The 18,695-nt window shown below is 41.8% G+C and overlaps 2 protein-coding genes across 6 annotated transcripts in view; one reads left to right on the top strand and one right to left on the bottom strand.

Annotated features, from left to right (window-relative positions):
• Nucleotides 1-14: 14 nt before the first annotated feature.
• TAF6 (TATA-box binding protein associated factor 6) lies at nucleotides 15-16,167 on the top strand. 5 transcript variants are annotated; one of them, XM_074225285.1, is made up of 16 exons: nucleotides 15-309; nucleotides 723-898; nucleotides 9,538-9,739; nucleotides 9,914-10,000; nucleotides 10,154-10,307; nucleotides 10,732-10,788; nucleotides 10,928-11,047; nucleotides 11,302-11,447; nucleotides 11,601-11,678; nucleotides 11,793-11,894; nucleotides 12,025-12,207; nucleotides 12,337-12,411; nucleotides 12,544-12,669; nucleotides 14,627-14,800; nucleotides 14,927-15,124; nucleotides 15,574-16,167. In XM_074225285.1, exons 3-16 carry the CDS (start codon nucleotides 9,584-9,586, stop codon nucleotides 15,955-15,957), a joined length of 2,040 nt encoding a protein of 679 aa, XP_074081386.1. In that variant the 5' UTR covers nucleotides 15-309; nucleotides 723-898; nucleotides 9,538-9,583; the 3' UTR covers nucleotides 15,958-16,167. The 5 variants fall into 5 exon arrangements, with proteins under 5 accessions (XP_074081386.1, XP_074081387.1, XP_074081388.1 ...); XM_074225286.1 differs by lacking the exon at nucleotides 723-898; XM_074225284.1 differs by lacking the exon at nucleotides 15-309 and having other exon boundaries at nucleotides 409-898.
• The window catches only part of AP4M1 (adaptor related protein complex 4 subunit mu 1), an 8,030-nt gene continuing 5,362 nt past the window's right edge, over nucleotides 16,028-18,695 (bottom strand). The window contains exons 8-15 of the mRNA XM_074225289.1: nucleotides 18,114-18,180; nucleotides 17,916-17,969; nucleotides 17,565-17,671; nucleotides 17,374-17,468; nucleotides 17,210-17,254; nucleotides 16,932-16,982; nucleotides 16,662-16,773; nucleotides 16,028-16,542 (exon numbers count right to left, since the gene is read on the bottom strand). Of these exons, the coding sequence (XP_074081390.1) occupies nucleotides 16,333-16,542; nucleotides 16,662-16,773; nucleotides 16,932-16,982; nucleotides 17,210-17,254; nucleotides 17,374-17,468; nucleotides 17,565-17,671; nucleotides 17,916-17,969; nucleotides 18,114-18,180 (741 nt within the window). The 3' untranslated portion in view covers nucleotides 16,028-16,332. The remainder of the gene's footprint in view (nucleotides 16,543-16,661; nucleotides 16,774-16,931; nucleotides 16,983-17,209; nucleotides 17,255-17,373; nucleotides 17,469-17,564; nucleotides 17,672-17,915; nucleotides 17,970-18,113; nucleotides 18,181-18,695) is intronic.

Genomic DNA, 18,695 nt, shown 5'->3' with positions numbered 1-18,695 from the left:
GCGCACGCGCAGTTTATTTTCGACCGGGTCCTGGTTGCGGGGAAACTGGACTAAAAGAAACACGGAAGCGGCTACGGCAGGCGGCGGAAGGGATTTTTTCCCAAGCGAATGTGGAAGAGACCGTTCGGTGGAGGCTTGTGGCGGAGGAGGAATTTTTCGGATTGAGGCGGTGGGTCGAGGGCCAATTCAGCTGGTCCTGCGAGGACCTTTGTGGAAGTCTAAGCTTCTGCCCGGACCCGCGCAGGACGCGGAAACTTGAGATGGTGGTTCGCGCCATGGGAGCTGCCGCTGGGAGCCTGAAGAGTCGCGGTGAGCACGCGGCGGGGGAGCCGGACTCGGGAGGCTGGTCTTCGGGGGCTCCGTAGGCTGGGGGCGAGGGGATGGAGCCGGGGAAGACGGGGGTGCCCCGGAGCTTATTGGAGGGTCTGCGCCTTGCTGGAACTTTCTGCGCATGCGTGGGGGGAGTCGGGGCGTTCTAGTTTCTGTAGCAGTTGAGAGCGAGCGGTGCTTTTGAAGAATTAGGGAATTGGGAGTGCGGAATGCCTTGCTTTGGTAGTCTATGTAAAAATAATTATAGTCTATGTAGAAAATAATTATAAAGGCTTCCACTTGGGCGAAATTGAACTCTGGTGCCGCTATAAAAAGAGCAGGAAGACCTGTCCTGCCTCTGAGAAGCGCCGGCTGTGTGACTGGGCGAGTCCTTGAACTTCTCTGCTTCTTAGACAACTAAGCTTCTAGGTGTCCGAGAAGGCATCTGCTTTGGTAGAGGCAGTCTCCTCATTTACGAGTCGCCGTACACTGAACCGACAGTTGAAGCCCTTAGAATGCTCCTTGTTTGTCCTTCGTTCTTTGAAGAAGACCATGACATCAGGAAGGTGATGCTGTGGCTCAGGAAATGGTAGGCACAAAGCGAATAATTAAATTCTTTGCCTTTCTGTAGTAAACTGCACTGTGAGTTATGCTGACCTTGGGGAAAAGATTATAGAACCGTATCACCCCCCCCCCCTTCCATGGGAAAAGCTTGCTGCCCCAATGAAAAACTGCCTCCTCTTACAAAACTTTGAATCAATAAGAGTCATCTATTCTATCCGCTAGATGTGGACCCCCCGGAAGATCCTACAGGACAGGGAAACAGGCAGAACAGAATGTCAACAAACTATTAGCTGTGACCCAAAACGTGTCTTTGTTACCCCTTGAACATCCTGATTTAATCCTTTGTATTAGAACTGCTCCAATCCCTATTTTCTCAGTGCATACGCTATCCCTCATACCTCTAATATAAATTCTAGCATTTTCCCCTGCTTGTTATTTATCTTAGGGTTAGAACTCTGAGGCAATAACCTTGCATCTGTGAAATAATCTTTATCTGTCCCTTATAACTGTGACATGGGAGTCTCTGAAATTCTTTCACTAGTCTAACTCTAGCTTACCAAAAGAGCCCTAAACTGCATTGATGCCATGACTTGCAACCTATAATCACTACAGATGAGATGTCCTCTCGATTTCTATTCTATGTATCTTCTGGGCAGCTAGGTGGCCCAGTGGATAGAACATTGGCTTTGGAGTCAGGAGGACAGGAGTTCAAATCCAACCTCAAACACTTGCTTGTTATGGCATCATCTCTCTGATGTTGTGGTCTTATTTGAAAATGAAGGACAAACATTATGTATCTTCTCTTCCACTCATACCATATCTTTTTTGTTGTTGTTGTTCTTCACCTCTCTAAGAAGGTGAGGGAGGGTGAATTTTCTCTTCTTTGGGATCAGATTTGGTTCTTATAATCATAGAGCATTGAGGAAAAAAAGAATGAACTTATTACACATTTGGAGTGGACCATTTTGTACTGTGGAAAGAGCATGCAAACTGAGTGTGTTCATTTGCCTCCCCTAAAGGATGTGAAACTACTATCCAGAGCATAACTTGCTTTTGTGCTTTTCTACAATCTCATTTGCATAGACTACCAAGTACTTTTAAAAACTAGGGAACCCTGAATTGTAGAGGTGTTTCTTGATTATTTGTTTGTTGATTATAAGTTAGCCACTAAGCATTTTTGACCAATAAAGGTGAACATTTGGAAAGTATAGGGTATAGTCTCTACAAGTTGGTGTTAAACTCGGCTAAGGGGTATCAGCCCTTTCCTAAGAAAGAGTTGAAAGAAAAGGCCAAACCTTAGGCTTTTAGTTTAGTAAAATGGTCCTGCAGCCTGTTCTCCAGCCTGGGAGATAGTAGGTCTGAGAACACATCTTAAAAAGACACTGAGGGGCGGCTAGGTGGAGTAGTGGATAAAGCACCGGCCCTGGAATCAGGAGTACCTGGGTTCAAATCCAGCCTCAGACACTTAATAATTACCTAGCTGTGTGGCCTTGGGCAAGCCACTTAACCCTGTTTGCCTTGCAAAAAAAAAAAAAAAGAAAGACACTGAGGGGCGGCTAGGTGGAGTAGTGGATAAAGCACCAGCCCTGGAGTCAGGAGTACCTGGGTTCAAATCCGGCCTCAGACACTTAATAATTACCTAGCTGTGTGGCCTTGGGCAAGCCACTTAACCCCATTGCCTTGCAAAAACCTAAAAATAAAAAGATACTGAGAGTCCTAGGGTTAGAATCTGTGCTTTTTATGTAACGGTGTCAATTCTTATTTGGCCAATTAGGTGGTAGAGATGATAGCTGCCCAATAGGGAGCTTTCTGTTGCTCTAACTCAAAGGTTGCAAACTTAAAGTTTGGAATGGAACTTCCTTTCCAGTTCATCTGCTGAGCCCAGCAAAGAGTAGAGTGATGAAAGGACCCAGTTTTGCTGAAATATGAATAGTGTTACTGTGTTTGTGCCCATTTTTCCCATTTTTGAAGTGTTTCAAATCCAGCCTCAGATACTAGTTGTCACCTGTTTTCAGTTTTCTCTGCTGTAAAATGGGGATAGAAGAATCAAATGAAAATGTATATGTAGGGGGCAACTAGGTGGTGAGGCAGATAGCACACTGGCCCTGGAGTCAGGAGTACCGAGTTCAAATTTGGTCTCAGCTGTGTGACCTTGGGCAAGTCACTTAACCCCATTGCCATGCAAAAAAACCCAAACCGAATATATATGTAAATCACAATGCCTGACACATGGTAGCAGCTTAATAAATTTTTCCTTCCCACCTTTCAGCCCCCCCTTCCTCTGTATATAGGAACTATTTTGAAGCTACTTATTTTTATGTCAGTTTGGTAAATGTCTTTGCTTTCACCTAATTTCAAGATCAGTGATAGAAGCTTGTGAGGTAGAAATTAGGGTCTTTGAGCTTGGAGTGCCAACCTATGGAGTACAGTAGAGAAGGAGGGGAAAACTAGATGGTACAGTGGATAGAGCACTGACCCTAGTGTCAGATTACCCTTTGGATCCAGGATAGCAAGTAATCCCTTCAAGGAATTTAGCCTTCAAGTGAAAGTTGGGGGTAGCATAGTTCCTGAAGGAGGTACTGTTCAGTGAGGCATTGTCCAGGCTATTTTTTTTTTAACTAATGCCCTTTACATCTGCTGTTAAGGTAGATCCAGAGGAGTTCTGGGGACCCTGGTTGGGATCCCAGTGAGAGAACTTATGGTCAGGACTCTTTCTTTTTTTTTTCAAGGCAATGGGGTTAAGTGACTTGCCCAAGGTCACATAGCCAGGTAATGTGTCTGAGGTCATATTTGAACTCAGTTCCTCCTGACTCCAGGGCTGATGCTCTATACACTGCGACACCTAGCAGCCCTAGGAATCTTTCTTACCATAGCTTTTTCATTGGCGCAAAAAGCCAGGTTGGGCCAAAAGCTAGCATCCTCTGGGAGGATAGAACTTAAGAAAATATTGAACCTCAGCCAGATGCTCATATTCTATGGAATTTTCTGTTTGCAGAGTTCCCAGGATTGGAGGATGGAGCTGAATAGTAAAGTTCAAGGAAATGTCAAAAATGGTTCCATTATCAGGATGTACTTTATTGGGCTTTTAGCTTCCTCCTCCCTGTCTAGCTGGCAGGACATAGGATACCCAGATGACTGTTAGCAATTTCAGGGAGGCAGTTTCTCCTGGATAGTAAAAAGCTCTTCTCACGGGAATAACATAATTTTTCAATGGTCTACTTTTCACAAGGTCTGCATGGAACAGTTTGCTTTTAGAAAGGTACAGAATTTAACTATTTGTTGTTGACTACACAAAGTTCAACACTATCCAGTGATAGTTTTAACCCTATCACTGGAACTATCCTTCTTGAATACCCTAGTATTGCAGGAGAAAAATGAGCATCTTCTTTTGTTTTAGAATTTAGATTATAATTGATAATTAGTTTTCCATTATGTTTCCCTTCAAAGCAATTACTCTGATTTGTAGAGGATCATTAGCCACACAGAAGTTTAGTATTAATAAGTTGTCTTCCTCTATGCTGCTGTTGTTTGTTTTTTGCTCTGAAAAGAAGACCATGACAACAGAGAGGTGATACTATAATATTCAAATGAGTTGGATTTAAATGAGGGGATGCTGTACAAAGTCATTAACTTCAGTTTCTTCTCTGGAGCCATCTGGGGCCAGTGGCCAGATACAGATCAGGACAACTGGCGATTGCCCTGGGTGCAGTGGGAGATCTGGGCTATTTATTTATTTATTTATTTATTTATTTATTTATTTATTCATTTATTTTGAGTTATAAGATTGTTGATTCCTAGAAAAGATAATGACTTTCATTTTGAAGTTTTGAATTTGAGATTCTTATAGGACATTATCCATTTGGAGATGTCATAATTGTTGCTGCTGAGATACAGAGCTAAGGCTACTGAAAAGTAAAAGAATTTTTGTGCTCCCTTTGAGATTTAAAACTGCTCAGGATTTTATTATGAAACACTACAAAGTAAACCCTCTGGGTCAATAAGCACTTTAGGACAGTAAATAACAAAAGGCTAGGCACAGTTGCTTGATAGAAGAAGAGGGAGATAAGGAGAAGTAGTGATAAAGACTGTCAGAGGGCTGACTGGGCCAGAGAGAGAAGACTGGTCCCAAGAGGAAGTCCAGCTTAGGTGTAAGCCTTGCCCCTTATCTGGGCACTGAGGGCAAAAGGGGAAATCCCTCCCCACTTGAGTGACCCGAAAGCAGGTAGAAAGTTGAAGACTGGTGATTGGAAATGAGGTTTGTGATACAAATTTTGCATTAAACAATGAAACAATAGGAGTCAATTTACATCTCAAGAGCAAAGATCTTTCCACACCCTCAACAAGATTCCCAGATTTTAACAGCATTAAAAGATTACAGAATTTGTTTCTGATTATAATTTTTCTACATTCATAATTCTTTGCATCAATACTGGAGATTAAGAAGAGATGAAGACCAGATATGAAGTTTTGAGAGTCATGAATAAAGACGGGTATCTGATGACATCAGTCTTTTGGCTATTCACGAACAAGATATTCCATCTTTTCCAACTATTGCCTTCCCTGGCTTCTATTTAAGTCCTATCTAAAATTCCATCTTCTAAGGTACAACATAGAAACAAAGTAAAGACTGACGGGAGTGCTATCTGTGGGGTAGGGGTGGGGGGAGGGAAGCAAGATTGGGGGGGAAATTGTAAAATTCAAATATCTTTAATAAAAATAAAATAAAATTCCATCTTCTACAAGAAACCTTTCCCAATCTCTCTTAATTGTCTTCCCTTGGTTAATTTTTTCTTAATTATCCCATATATAGTTCTTTGTACATATTTGCATGTTGCCCCCCCATTAGATTATAAATTCCTTGAGGATAGAGATTGTCTCTTTATGTATCTCCACTGTTTGGCAAACAGTAGACAATATTTATTGGTTGATGGAAAACCAATTTATTGATTTAGGGAAGAGGTGACATTGTTAGACTTGCTCTTTAGAAAAATCACATGTGCATTTGAGTTGAGAATAGGCTAGAGTGGAGAGATGTGACTGGGAGACCAACTACCCAGCAGCCTACTGCAGTATTCATGTGTGAGAAGATGAGGGTCTGCACCAGAGTGATGGACAGTATCATAGGAGAGACAGAGACAAATAAGTGAAAGCTGTATCATAGTAATCTCAAATTCAGGAATCTCAGACTCCAAAAAGAAAATCAGACCTTAGCAACAGATTGGATATTGGGGATGGGGGTGGGGTTGAGGATAAGAGACAATGAAGAGTTGAAGATGACACCTAGATCACCAAGAGCATGGTCATGTACTCAAAAGTAATAGGGAAGTTTGGAAGGGAAGTAATCGGGCAGGAAGTTTTTTTTTGGGGGGGTGGGATAGATAATTCAGTTTTGAACAAGTTGAGTCTGGTCATTCATTTCAAAATTTCTTTTAAATATTTGGAGACAGGAGATTTTGAGGTCAGCAAAGAGAGAGAGGTTAGGGATGGATAAGTAGATTTGAGAATCATCAGTATAGAGATAATAATTGAATCCATGGGAGTTGATAAGATCACCAAATGAAATAATATAGAAATGAAGAGGGTCCAGGATAGCCCTGTCATGTCTCACAATTAGTGGAATTAGAGCTGGTCAAAAATCAACAAAGAGGGCCAGCTAGGTGGCACAGTGGATAGAGAGCACCAGCCCAGGAGTCAAGAGGACCCGAATTCGAATCTGGATTCAAACACTTGATACTTACTAGCTAGATTGCTATGTGATCTCAAGCAAGTCACTTAATCCCATCACTGCTCCCATTAAAAAAAAAATCAAGCAAAGGATACTGAGAAAGAGCAATCAGATAGGAGAACCATAGTGTTCCAAAAATCTATAACAACCGTGATCAACTATGTCAAAGGTTGCAGAGAGGTCAAAAAAGATGAGAATTGAGAAAAGGATAGAAAGCAGTTTTGACAGAATGATAGGAAACTAACCCAGATTATAGAGGTAAAACAAATATGAGGAGAGTAAGAAAATAGAGGTTCCAATTATAGATGACCTCAAGGACTTTAGCTACCAAAAGGCAGGAGAAATATGAGACTTTATTTAGTGGATATGGATGGATCAAGTGATGATTTGAAGGAATCTGGGGAGACATAGACCTATCCTAGGCAGTAGGGAAGAAAGTGAAGATAAGTAAAAAGGGGATGATAGAAGGGGCAATTATGAATGGAATGGGAATCACTAGTGCATGTAAAGGGGATTTGCCTTGGCAGGAAGGTCACCTCATTTTATGAGATAAAGGAGGAAGAGATAATAGCAGAAGGCATCTTGGGGATATGAGATAAGGAGAAATGACTTTAATTTTTTTTTTTTAGTAAAATATGAATCAACATTCTCAGCAGAGAGGGTAGGGGGAGAGTTAGTCATGGGAAGTTTGAGGGGGGGTGAAAACATTTGGAAGTGCTGCTATGGTGAATGGGATAGTGTGTTAATTAGGGAATTATAAAAGTATTGCCTAGCCACAGTTAAAGCCCAGTTGAGATTATTTTACCAGGACATCAGTGAGGAAATGCTCTAGGGGTAGGTTATTGATGAACCTACAAAGTAGACTAAGGACTGTTGGGAAAAAGACTGATACAGAGAAGTGTTAAATAAAACCCAGAGGGGCGGCTAGGTGGCACAGTGGATAGAGGACCGACCCTAGAGTCAGGAGTACCTGGGTTCAAGTCCATCTCAGACACTTAATAATTCCCTAGCTGTGTGGCCTTGGGCAAACCACTTAACCCCATTTGCCTTGCAAAAAAACCTAAAAAAAACCAGAGGAATTTCTAGAAGTGGAGTATTTAGCAACATAAAAAACTGCAGAAAGGTAAAAGGTAACATGAAGATTTAGAAAAGGCCAGTTGAAATCATTGCCTAGTTTTCTTCAGAGCCAGTTTCAGTGGAATCAAAAACCAGACTACAAGGGAATCAATGAGTGAATACCAGCTTTTTTCTAGTTTAGTTGTGAGAGAGATTTTAGGATGATAGTTTGAGATAATGATAGGGTTTAAGTAAAAGTTTATAGGCTATAGGAAAGGCACAATATTAAGAAGAGGGGATGAGTTACCCTCTTGGGAGACATTGGTAAGGAAAAGGGACACCATAATCTTGCTCTGGAGCAAAGACTTGTTTGGGATAATGTCAAGGTTATTAAGTATAGGAGGTAGAAGCCTGGGATGGAGAACATCATTTTTTTTTTAGGTTTTTTTTTTTACAAGGCAAATGGGGTTAAGTGGCTTGCCCAAGGCCACACAGCTAGGGAATTATTAAGTGTCTGAGACCGGATTTGAACCCAGGTACTCCTGACTCCAGGGCCGGTGCTTTATCCACTGTGCCACCTAGCCGCCCCCATCATTTTTTTTTAAAGAAAGATTTTTTATTTTATTTTGAGTTTTACAATCCCCCCCCCCCCCACACACACACACAAAAGGCATTCTGTTAGTCTTTACATTGGTTTCATGTTATACATTGATCTCAGTTGAATGGGATGACAGAGAAAGCATATCCTTAAGGAAGAAAAATAAAGTATGATAGCAAAATTACATAATAATATAACTTTTTTTCTAATTTAATGGTAATAGTCTTTGTTCAAAGTCCATAATTCTTTGTCTGGATATAGATAGTATTCTCCATTGCAGATAGCTCCAAATTGTCCCTGGTTGTTGCACTGAAGGGATGAGCAAATCCATCAAGGTTGACCATCACCCCCATGTTGCTGTTAGGGTGTACAATGTTCTTCTGGCTCTGTTCATCTCACTCAGCATCAGTTCATGCAAATCCTTCCCTGGATTCCCATCACAATAGTGAGAACATCATTTTTTTTAAATGAAATATAATTTGAGTACTCTGATTAGAGGGAAGAGGTAAGTATATTGAGAAAAGGTTTGGCAGATACTGGAGAGTTCACAAGAAAGTCTGGAATTACTGAAAGGATTAGTGGCCTAGTTAATGATTAGGAGCTAGGGTAGGTTCATTGGAATGTAATTTCCTAGAGAGATTGCATTGGAAATAATTGAGCAACAGCAAAATAGTTGATTCACAAATTGATGGGCTAACACTGAACAAAAAGGGAGGAGAATAAGGATGAGCAAACAAGGATGGAATGACTGGAGGATGAGGTGAGAGTAGGAGTTTATGATGAGAGAAATTTCCATTATGGATTGTGGAGTCAATCAGCCAGTTTTTATTGGTAGGTGGAAGGCCACATGATTTAGGCTGATACCAAAGATTCTCTCAGCTTACTTATCTATATGAACAAGTCCCATTGCCTTAAGGAGGAGAAAAAAAAAACTGTGAAACCATGTTAGAAGTCCATTCTTTTCCATCCTGATAAAAAGCTTAATGGATTAGCAGATAATTTATGTAAATAACCTCTTCTTGAGCCACCCCAGCTAGTAAGTTCCTTGAAGAAAGGAAGGAGTCCTATCTTTGTATGTCTGGCACCTGGCACAAGTCTTGCATGTAGTAATAAATATGTAATAAACATTGAAGATTGGATTTGTCTTTATCTTTTTTCTAACTTTAGCCTGGATAGATAGGGCTTTTGGAGATTATTCCATCTTATCACCAACATGTCCTCTTCAATTCCTTGGGTCTCCTCCTGCCATTCTAAGATTTTTTTAATTTACCCATTTCTTTTGTAGAGCACTGCCCCTAGAGAGGCAATCAGGATAAGTGCCATATTCCAGTATGGCAGAAGAAAAGAAATTAAAGTTAAGCAACACCGTGTTGCCCTCAGAGTCAATGAAAGTTGTGGCAGAATCCATGGGCATTGCTCAAATGCCTGAAGAGACTTGCCAGCTTTTAACAGATGAAGTTAGCTATCGAATCAAGGAGATTGCACAGGTGAGCTTTGATTTTTCAGAAACCAGCGGGAGTGCTGTTGTTTTGTTTTCCTTTCTAACTCACTGAACTCTCAAATCTGCATGACCACGGAAACCCTCAAATTCACCATTCCCCAAAATTGCATTGCATTGGCTGTCTTCTCTGTGACACTGGTTATCAACCTCTTACTTTTAGGATGCTCTGAAATTTATGCATATGGGGAAGCGGCAGAAGCTCACAACAAGTGATATAGATTATGCCCTGAAGTTGAAGAATGTTGAGGTACATAGGTCAGGGAGTTGGGCCAGGGAAGGTGGTGGTAGAGAAACCAGGATGCATGAGAAAAGAAGCAACTTGGGGCAAGAAAGCTCCACTACTTTAGTTTTACTGTTTGCCTCTTAAGTTCCTTTTTTTTTATCTACTTCTCTACCTCAGCCGTTGTATGGGTTTCATGCCCAGGAATTCATCCCATTCCGATTTGCCTCTGGTGGGGGCCGGGAACTTTATTTCTATGAAGAGAAAGAGGTTGATCTGAGTGACATCATTAACACTCCTCTACCCCGTGTCCCCCTTGATGTCTGCCTCAAAGGTAGGAAGCATTATAAGGGGACTTATAAAAGAGAAGGAACTTGGGAGGGGTGGGGAGACCTGATCAAGTTAGGAGAGTTTTCTTGGAGAATTGGAGGTTGTGGCAGGAGTGGACACAATTATCAAATCATACTTTAAAGTTTTCTGGTGTGGTTATAATGACCCTGGATTCTCAAAGGCCACTTGTATGGAGATTGAGCTCAGTCAGATCTTGAAGCTGGATAAGCAGGAATGTCTTCAAAGACCAATCTAGTCAGGATTGGAAAGGCTTCTCAGTAGGTTGGATACAGGGTAATTAAAATTTCAGCCACAGCAAAGACTATATTATTAAGTTACTGTGCCTAGTGCCTAAAGTGCTTAGACCTAAAAAATTGTTGTACATCCTTTAAATGATTAAGACCATTTGACTTTCACTTCTCTTCCAGCTCATTGGCTGAGTATTGAGGGTTTTCAACCAGCTATCCCGGAAAATCCACCACCAGGTAAGCCTCCTTCCTTTCATTCCCTCCCCTCCCTCCCACCCTCCATTTTCTTAAGTTTATACTATCTTCTTTTCCTCCATCTTTCTCTATTTTCTCTAATTTCATTTTTCTTTATTGCTCAATCCTGTTGTGGCCCCAGCCCCCAAAGAGCAGCAGAAAGCTGAAGCAACAGAGCCCTTGAAGTCTGCAAAGCCAGGACAGGAAGAAGATGGACCACTGAAAGGCAAAGGTCAGGGAGCTGCATCAGCTGATGGTAAAGGTCAGTGAGGCAAGAAGAGGGGCTAGAATTCATCTTTCCTTATTGTTGGTTTACTAATAGGTGGTTGGGAGAACGGAGTAAATAAAGGGTTATGAAAACTAGTCAGTAGTAGAGAAAAGGATCAATGTTCATAGACCCTTCAGTAGACTTGAAGGAAGAAGAAAGACAGGACAGGAATTAGGAACTAGGTCTTCCTTAGTGCAAACTGGGCTTCACATAGGAATGAGACCCATCCTATTTTCCACTCTCACCAGGGAAAGAAAAGAAAGCTCCACCTCTGCTGGAGGGTGCCCCACTGAGACTGAAGCCCCGGAGTATCCATGAGTTGTCTGTAGAGCAGCAGCTGTACTATAAGGAGATAACTGAGGCCTGTGTAGGGTCATGTGAGGCCAAGAGAGCGGTAAGGCATACCTACCTTAAGGAATTGTATTTCCATAAAGTTCCAGAGGACTTTTACCCTTTCCCAGCATTATTTTTCTATTTCTCCATTTTACCCTAGCCTGTTATACTTCCAGTTCTTTCTTCTTCAAGTTATTATCTTTTCCCCACACAGGAAGCTCTCCAGAGCATTGCTACTGACCCTGGTCTTTATCAGATGCTGCCAAGGTTTAGCACTTTCATCTCTGAGGGGGTAAGAAGAATGCCATGAAAAGAAGGCTAAGGGCAAAGGGCAGACTCTAGGAGAAAGGGTCTTTTGACATCCCATAAATTTCTGTCTCTTTTCCTCTCCCATCTCCTTTCCTAGGTACGTGTGAATGTTGTTCAGAATAACTTAGCCCTACTCATCTACCTGATGCGAATGGTGAAGGCTCTGATGGATAATCCAACCCTGTACCTGGAGAAATATGTGAGTAGGTTCTTATCTTAATATTTCTTCCCTGCCCCCAACCCCTCCTCTCTTGCTTCTTAATAAATCTTTGCCACTGAGGTCTCAGTGATCCCAGTACACAGAAGTCATTGTTGACTCTTCCATCCAGGTACATGAGTTGATTCCTGCTGTGATGACTTGTATTGTGAGCCGACAGCTATGTCTTCGACCAGATGTAGATAATCACTGGGCACTCAGGGATTTTGCAGCTCGCCTGGTAGCTCAGATCTGCAAACACTTCAGTACAACTACCAACAACATCCAGTCCCGGATCACAAAAACCTTCACTAAGGTGTGGTGAACATTTCAGTTTACCTCTGCAGCCAAAATATCTCATAATTTGGGTTAGGGCAGGTTTTATGTAATAGCCTTAACCAGTAACTTGTTTTCATCTTCCATTATAATATGCCTCCTTTTGCAGAGCTGGGTAGATGAGAAAACTCCATGGACTACCCGCTATGGCTCTATTGCTGGCCTAGCAGAACTTGGACATGATGTAAGCTACTCAGGGAGAAAAGGGGGGGGGAAAGAGTGAAATTTGAGGATGGGGAAAATTGGGGGGGGGGGTTGGTTCTCAAGGTATAGGAGCAGCTTAATAGTGATCTGGTGCTATTCCTTATTTCTCTAGGTGATTAAAACACTGATTTTACCACGACTTCAGCAGGAAGGTGAGAGGATTCGAAGTGTCCTAGATGGCCCTGTGTTGAGCAACATCGACAGGATTGGGGCTGACCATGTGCAGAGCCTCCTTTTGGTCAGTGAGCTTTATTTCTTCACCAAGTCTGGGAAGGGAGGGATGGGCATGCATGCATACACATACTCTCACTCACTCTCATGATTTACTTTTAACCCTATATGTAACACATTTAATTAGAACTGAACCTAAGGCACCCTGATTCACCTTTCTCTTAGAATACACTGTTTATTATCTCCAAAACTGTAGTGGTTTGCTGTTTTGAAAAGGCAAAATTTCCTTCTCAGGCAAAACTAACATAGGTACTTGTACATGTCTGTACTAAAAATAACCTTTCCAATTGATATAAACTGCTAGAACTTATTCCATTGGTACAACATTAGCAAAACCAAGACCACTTCCATGCTATGATGACTTTTACAAGACTTTAGTAGAGACACCAAGGAATGTCTTTAGCAAATTATAATTCGTGCACTAACATATTAAATAATCAAATATAGGTTGCTAGAAAGTAAGTATAAATGGTATAAAGAACTCAAGTAGGTCTATAAATGGTATCTCACTATAAACAACTGACTTAAAATAGGAATTTTTGGAACATGATCTATTTGTAAATTGGGGACATAGGTCTATATAGGTATTTTCATAGGCAAGGAATTGGTATAATGACCAACTAGAAAAGAGATTCTTCATCTATTATGTTTTTTCCTTGGGTGAAATGCACCCTTGGCAGTCTGGTATAGCCTGTAAACTTCTGCTCAGCATAGTATTTAAAGGTATGGAAGACTGGAGGTCAGCTAGGTGGTGCAGTGGATAGAGCACTGGCCTTGGAATCAGGAGGACCAGAGTTCAAATTCAGCCTCAGATACTTAATAATTGCCTAGCTGTGTGACCTTGGGCAAGTCACTTAATCCCATTGCCTTAAAATTTTAAAGAATGTGTAAGATTAAAAAGGACGCCAATTATATTGAAATGTAATTATCAAAACATTAAAAAAAAGTTCACAGACCACAGTTAAGAATCCCTGAGTTAAAATTAGCAATTAAAGAAATGTAAATTAAAGCATCTCTGAGGTATCACCTCACACCTCTCAAATTAACCAATATGGCTAGAAAGGAAAATGATCAATGTTGGAGAGGATGTGGGAAATCTAGGACATTAATGGTTGGTGTAGTTGTAAACTGATCCAACTTTTCTGGAGAGCAATTAGAACTATGCCTAAAGGGCTATAAAACCGTGATCCATTTGATCCAGCAATATCTCTACTGGGTCTACATGGTGAAGAGATCATGAAACAGTCAAAATCCCACATGTACAAAAATAATCATGGCAGCTGTTTGCAGTGGCAAAGAATTGGAAAATGAAGGGATTGCCCATCAATCAGGGAGTAGCTGAACAAATTGTAATATGCATATGGTGGAACACTATTGTTCTATAAGAAATCATGAGGAAATGGGATTTCAGAAAAGCCTAGAAAGATCTGCATGAATTGATACTGAGATGAGCAGAACCAGAAGAACATTGTACACACTGACAATAACATGGGATAATGATCAACCTTGACGGACTTGTCTATTCCATTAGTGCAATAATCAGGGACAATTTTAGGGGATCTGTGATGAGAATACCATCTGTATCCCAAGATGGAACTGTGGAGTTTAAACGAAGACCAAAGTTTATTATCTTCAGTTTTTTAAAGTTATATTATGTATTTTTGCTATCTTTAATGTTTCTTCCTTTTGGATCTGTTTCTCCTCTCACCACACAATTTAGTTTTGATCTAAGCATATCATGGATGCAAATGTAAAGACTATATATTAAATTGCCTTTTGTTGGCGGGGAGAGAAGGGAGGGAGAAAAAAATTGTCAATCTCAAAACTTTGCAAAAAAAAGATTGGTGAAACAACTATTATATGTAGTTGGAAAACAAAATATAATGGAAAAAAATCCCTTAGAGGAACATAATTTGAGAATTTCTATTACCTTGTGTAGCACGATTAACCTTTTATCTTCATAGAAACATTGTGCCCCAGTGCTGGCGAAACTACGGCCACCACCAGATAATCAAGATGCTTTTCGAACAGACTTTGGTTCCCTGGGACCTCTTCTGTGCTCTCATGTGGTCAAGGCCCGGGCCCAAGCTGCTCTGCAAGCCCAACAGGTTAACAGGACCACACTGACCATTACACAGGTCAGTTAACTGTAAATAACATGGTTGGAAGAAAAAAAGCTCTGAGGAGAGAAGGGCCTGTCCCTCTCACCACCTTTCTTCTCTTGGCACTCTAGGTAACAGGTGCTGCTTTTTCCTTCCCCGCAGCCCCGGCCTACACTGACACTCTCCCAGGCCCCCCAGGCAGGCCCTCGAACCACTGGGCTGCTGAAGGTTCCTGGCTCCATTGCATTACCTGTTCAGACGCTGGTGTCTGCAAGGGCTGCAGCCCCTCCTCAGCCTTCCCCACCTCCCACCAAGTTCATAGTCATGTCATCATCTTCTGGTACCTCATCTTCACAACAGGTATTTGGGGAGGACTAGTGAAACTGGCTAGGGATATACCACCTGGTCCTAAGCAAGAATCCTAATCCCTGGCAGAGTAGAAAATAGCTGAACTACACTGTTCAGACTGGTCTGCTCTAATACGAGCTTATTCCATCTGGCAGCTATTCAGACTTCTGGAATAGCTTTAAACTGGGCTTGTGTTGTGTAGGGTATTGAATACTGTGTAACTGGACACATGGAATTTTCTCTCATTGGGTTAAGTTTGTGGGTATTTCTTAAAATAAACATCTTCATAGAAAAGGACATCATGTGTAGTAGGCCACATCTAACTCAAGATGGTTTAGTAGCACTTAAGTAACTTAAATGGAGAGAGTGGAATAGGAAAATGGAAGTGGAAGAGAGTGGAATGGGAGTTTTCAGGTCTTAGAAGCTGCAATGTTAACTTAGTTCCATCTTTTCTTCTCTAGGTCCTGTCTCTTAGCACAGCAGCCCCTGGCTCTGGCTCTACCACTACCTCTCCTGTCACCACCACAGTTCCCAGTGTCCAGCCTATTGTGAAGTTAGTCTCCACTGCAACAACAGCTCCTCCTAGCCAAGCTCCCTCAGGGGCAGGCAGTGTCCAGAAATATATTGTTGTATCTCTTCCACCATCTGGGGAAGGCAAGGGAGGGCCAACTTCTCATGCATCCCCAGCTCCTCCTCCATCATCATCTTCACCTTCTCCACTTGGGGGTGGCTCCCTTTCTGGAGGAAAACAGGATGTTGGGGATAGTCCCCCTCCAGCTCCTGGTACCCCTAAGGCCAATGGTTCACATCCCTCTAGTTCCAGTTCTCCTCAGCCTACCCCATGAAGAATAGGGCTGCTATGTAATACCAGGGCTCCTATAAAATGGTATTCTCACAAATGCAAATTATCATTCATAAAAGAAAAAAAATTCTCATTCATGTTATTACATTTTGGCTCAGGCTAAAGAGTAAGTCCCCTCCTTTCCCTATCAGTTGTCTTCATGGATGTCCTATTGTACAGCTCCCTCCCTAAAATAAAATAGTTCAATTTATAATCACAGATCTACTGGAGTTCTTCTTAAGTCAAAAAGAGGACTAGAACCAGATTCTTATTATCCTGCCAGAAGTTTCCAACCCTTCAATGGTGGCAATAGTAATAGGAATACTTCATCATTCTTCATTTCCAGGGGCACGTTGACATACTGCTCTCCCTTTGGGTCTCAGATCCGGATGACATAAGTATCACTGTGACTTAGGTGTCTCACCCATGTATGTGGGGAAATGTTACGAGGAGTTCCAGGGGCTGTGAGCCGAAGAAACCGAACCTGAAGCCCTGAGCAAGTGTACCGAGGCAGCTCAAATGAGAGGCTTGCAGGACCTAAGCCCAGAGGAGGGGCTGGGCTTGGGTCAGGAAGTCCAGGGATATCCATCTGGAAAGAAAGCATGGTAGAGGTGAGGTTTAGGGCGGGGACAGAGGTTACCCAATGAAAAGATCAAAGGAACTGGGAATTGGCTTATGGAAGTCAGAAGAGTGATTGGTGATCAGTACCTGGAAGAGGCCACAGAGTTGGGAACCACCCTGAACCCGAGGAAGGTCCCACTGAAGTACTCCCTCACCCAACTCTGCTTTCTGTTCTGGGCTGCTCAAGTCCTGAGATAAACTAGGAGTTAAAAAGATATGAAAAGTTAGTTAAAACCTTGCTGCCTTTAAGGGTAGTCTCCATTACTGGATAACCCTTTCTTCACAATCCAATCACATCCTCTACATCCCTAGAGGAGTTTGATAGGTTATCGGTCTTTACTATTAACCACAACTTACCTGGCCACTCCTCGGGGAAGAGGGAGGTGGAGCTTCACATGGAGAGCTTGGCTAGAACAAACATAAATGAACAAAATCCCATTAGTTCCATTCATTATTCCCATCCCTCCCTGCCCTACTGGGTTAGGAGGATTGGCCCAGGTTGCCCTTGCCCTATGGGCAGAAATTGAATTATACTAAAAGGCAAATGGAAGGCTATGAAGTGAAAGGGCAGTTTTGAGGCTGCAGCCTATACACTATATCAAAGCTAGCACTATTTTGCTATCTCTAGTTCTCACCTCTTTGGGGGTAGGTCACACCGGAGCTTCAAATAAACCTGTAGCCTTGGATAAGAAATAAAGAAAAGTATCATCCTTTCCCCTTATTTCTTTGTATTCAGGGTGAGCTTTGGGTCTTGAAGGGGAGAAAGCAATGTAGTTCTGAAACAGCATAAGTATCTTACCTGCCTGAACCACGGTCCCACTGCACAGAGGGAAAGAGACGGAAGGGAAGTGGGGAAGGAAGATCATCTGAGAGTTGATATTGCATTATGGTCAACTGTAAACACAGAAACAATGTCAGCCTGAGTCCTCATTTTCCCTCAAACCTCCCCACACTTGCTTATTGTGGAGCAAAAGTTCATCTCAATCTGACCTCGCCTTGAGATGGCTGCAGTCTAAGGATTCGATGGGATTCAAACTCATCCAGTCGAACAGAACCATGAAATGAAACTTCATCCACCCGTACCCCTGGCCCATACCCTGAAAGAAAAGATAATACGTACCCAACATACATACCTTTGAGAATAAACACCATGCCTAACTAATTCATTACACTGAAAGAAAAGCATCCTCCACTATGTGTCTTACATAATTGGGGTGGGGGGAAGATGTCTATCTTCAAGTGAGTCAAATCTGCTCTGGCCAGATGCTAATAGAGAAAAATCTAACTGCTCTCTGACTGGTCTAAGGGTATATTGTGTAGGGAAGATCCTTTGTGCCTCACCTCTCAATTCTGATTTGCCCACACAGAATTCCTCAGTCAAGCCAATTCTCATTTCTGTCAAAGAAAGGCATATTAATCATTATTAAATCATAAGACCTCAGGCCTATCCCTTCTCAAGTCTCAAGTATCTGGTTCCCCCAACATGCTTTGCCCCTCCAGATCCTCCCTTTTAAGTTCAGAAAATTTAGTCATTCTCACCAGAGCAGCCAGGAAGAAAGCTCTTAAGTCGGATTTCACCTTGAACATCCACCTTCAGCAGGGAACCCTAAGAGTTTAAGGGGAAGGAGATGAAAAATTTAAATATTTGTAATTGTCCTCATTTCCTAAGCAGGAATTTTATACTGCTAATGAATCAATGGAAATACAGAACACAAAAATGTAAAGGGAGATTATTCTTTCCATCACATCACTGGGTAGCTTAACTACCAGCTAGTCAGTTAAGGTGGGATATAGATTTCTTTTCTTTCTGTTTGATTCAACACCACAAGAAGTCCCAGATGTCAGTTTGAGAAGATAAAAGTGCAGTGGAAGCTTTGCAGCAACAGCAGATATTACCAAACAGGATACAGGCACAATTGAGCTCCTAACTGGACAAACCAGTATGGTTAGCTATAGGAATTGATCATAAGAACTAAAAAGAACAAAGACTAAGGTTTTGCTTCCAGAATTTAGGGAAGCAAATGAAATTTTGCAATGTTCTAAAATATATCTTATATTTGTTTTTCTGCTATAACTAAAAGGTGTGGGCCAGCAAAATCCTAATTTTTGGCTATGAAGGAA

This window comes from Macrotis lagotis, chromosome 2 (genome assembly GCF_037893015.1).
Source record: "Macrotis lagotis isolate mMagLag1 chromosome 2, bilby.v1.9.chrom.fasta, whole genome shotgun sequence".
Lineage (NCBI taxonomy): Eukaryota > Metazoa > Chordata > Mammalia > Peramelemorphia > Peramelidae > Macrotis > Macrotis lagotis.
Note: the sequence above shows the minus strand (reverse complement) of the source record. Positions and strands in the feature narration are given on the sequence as shown.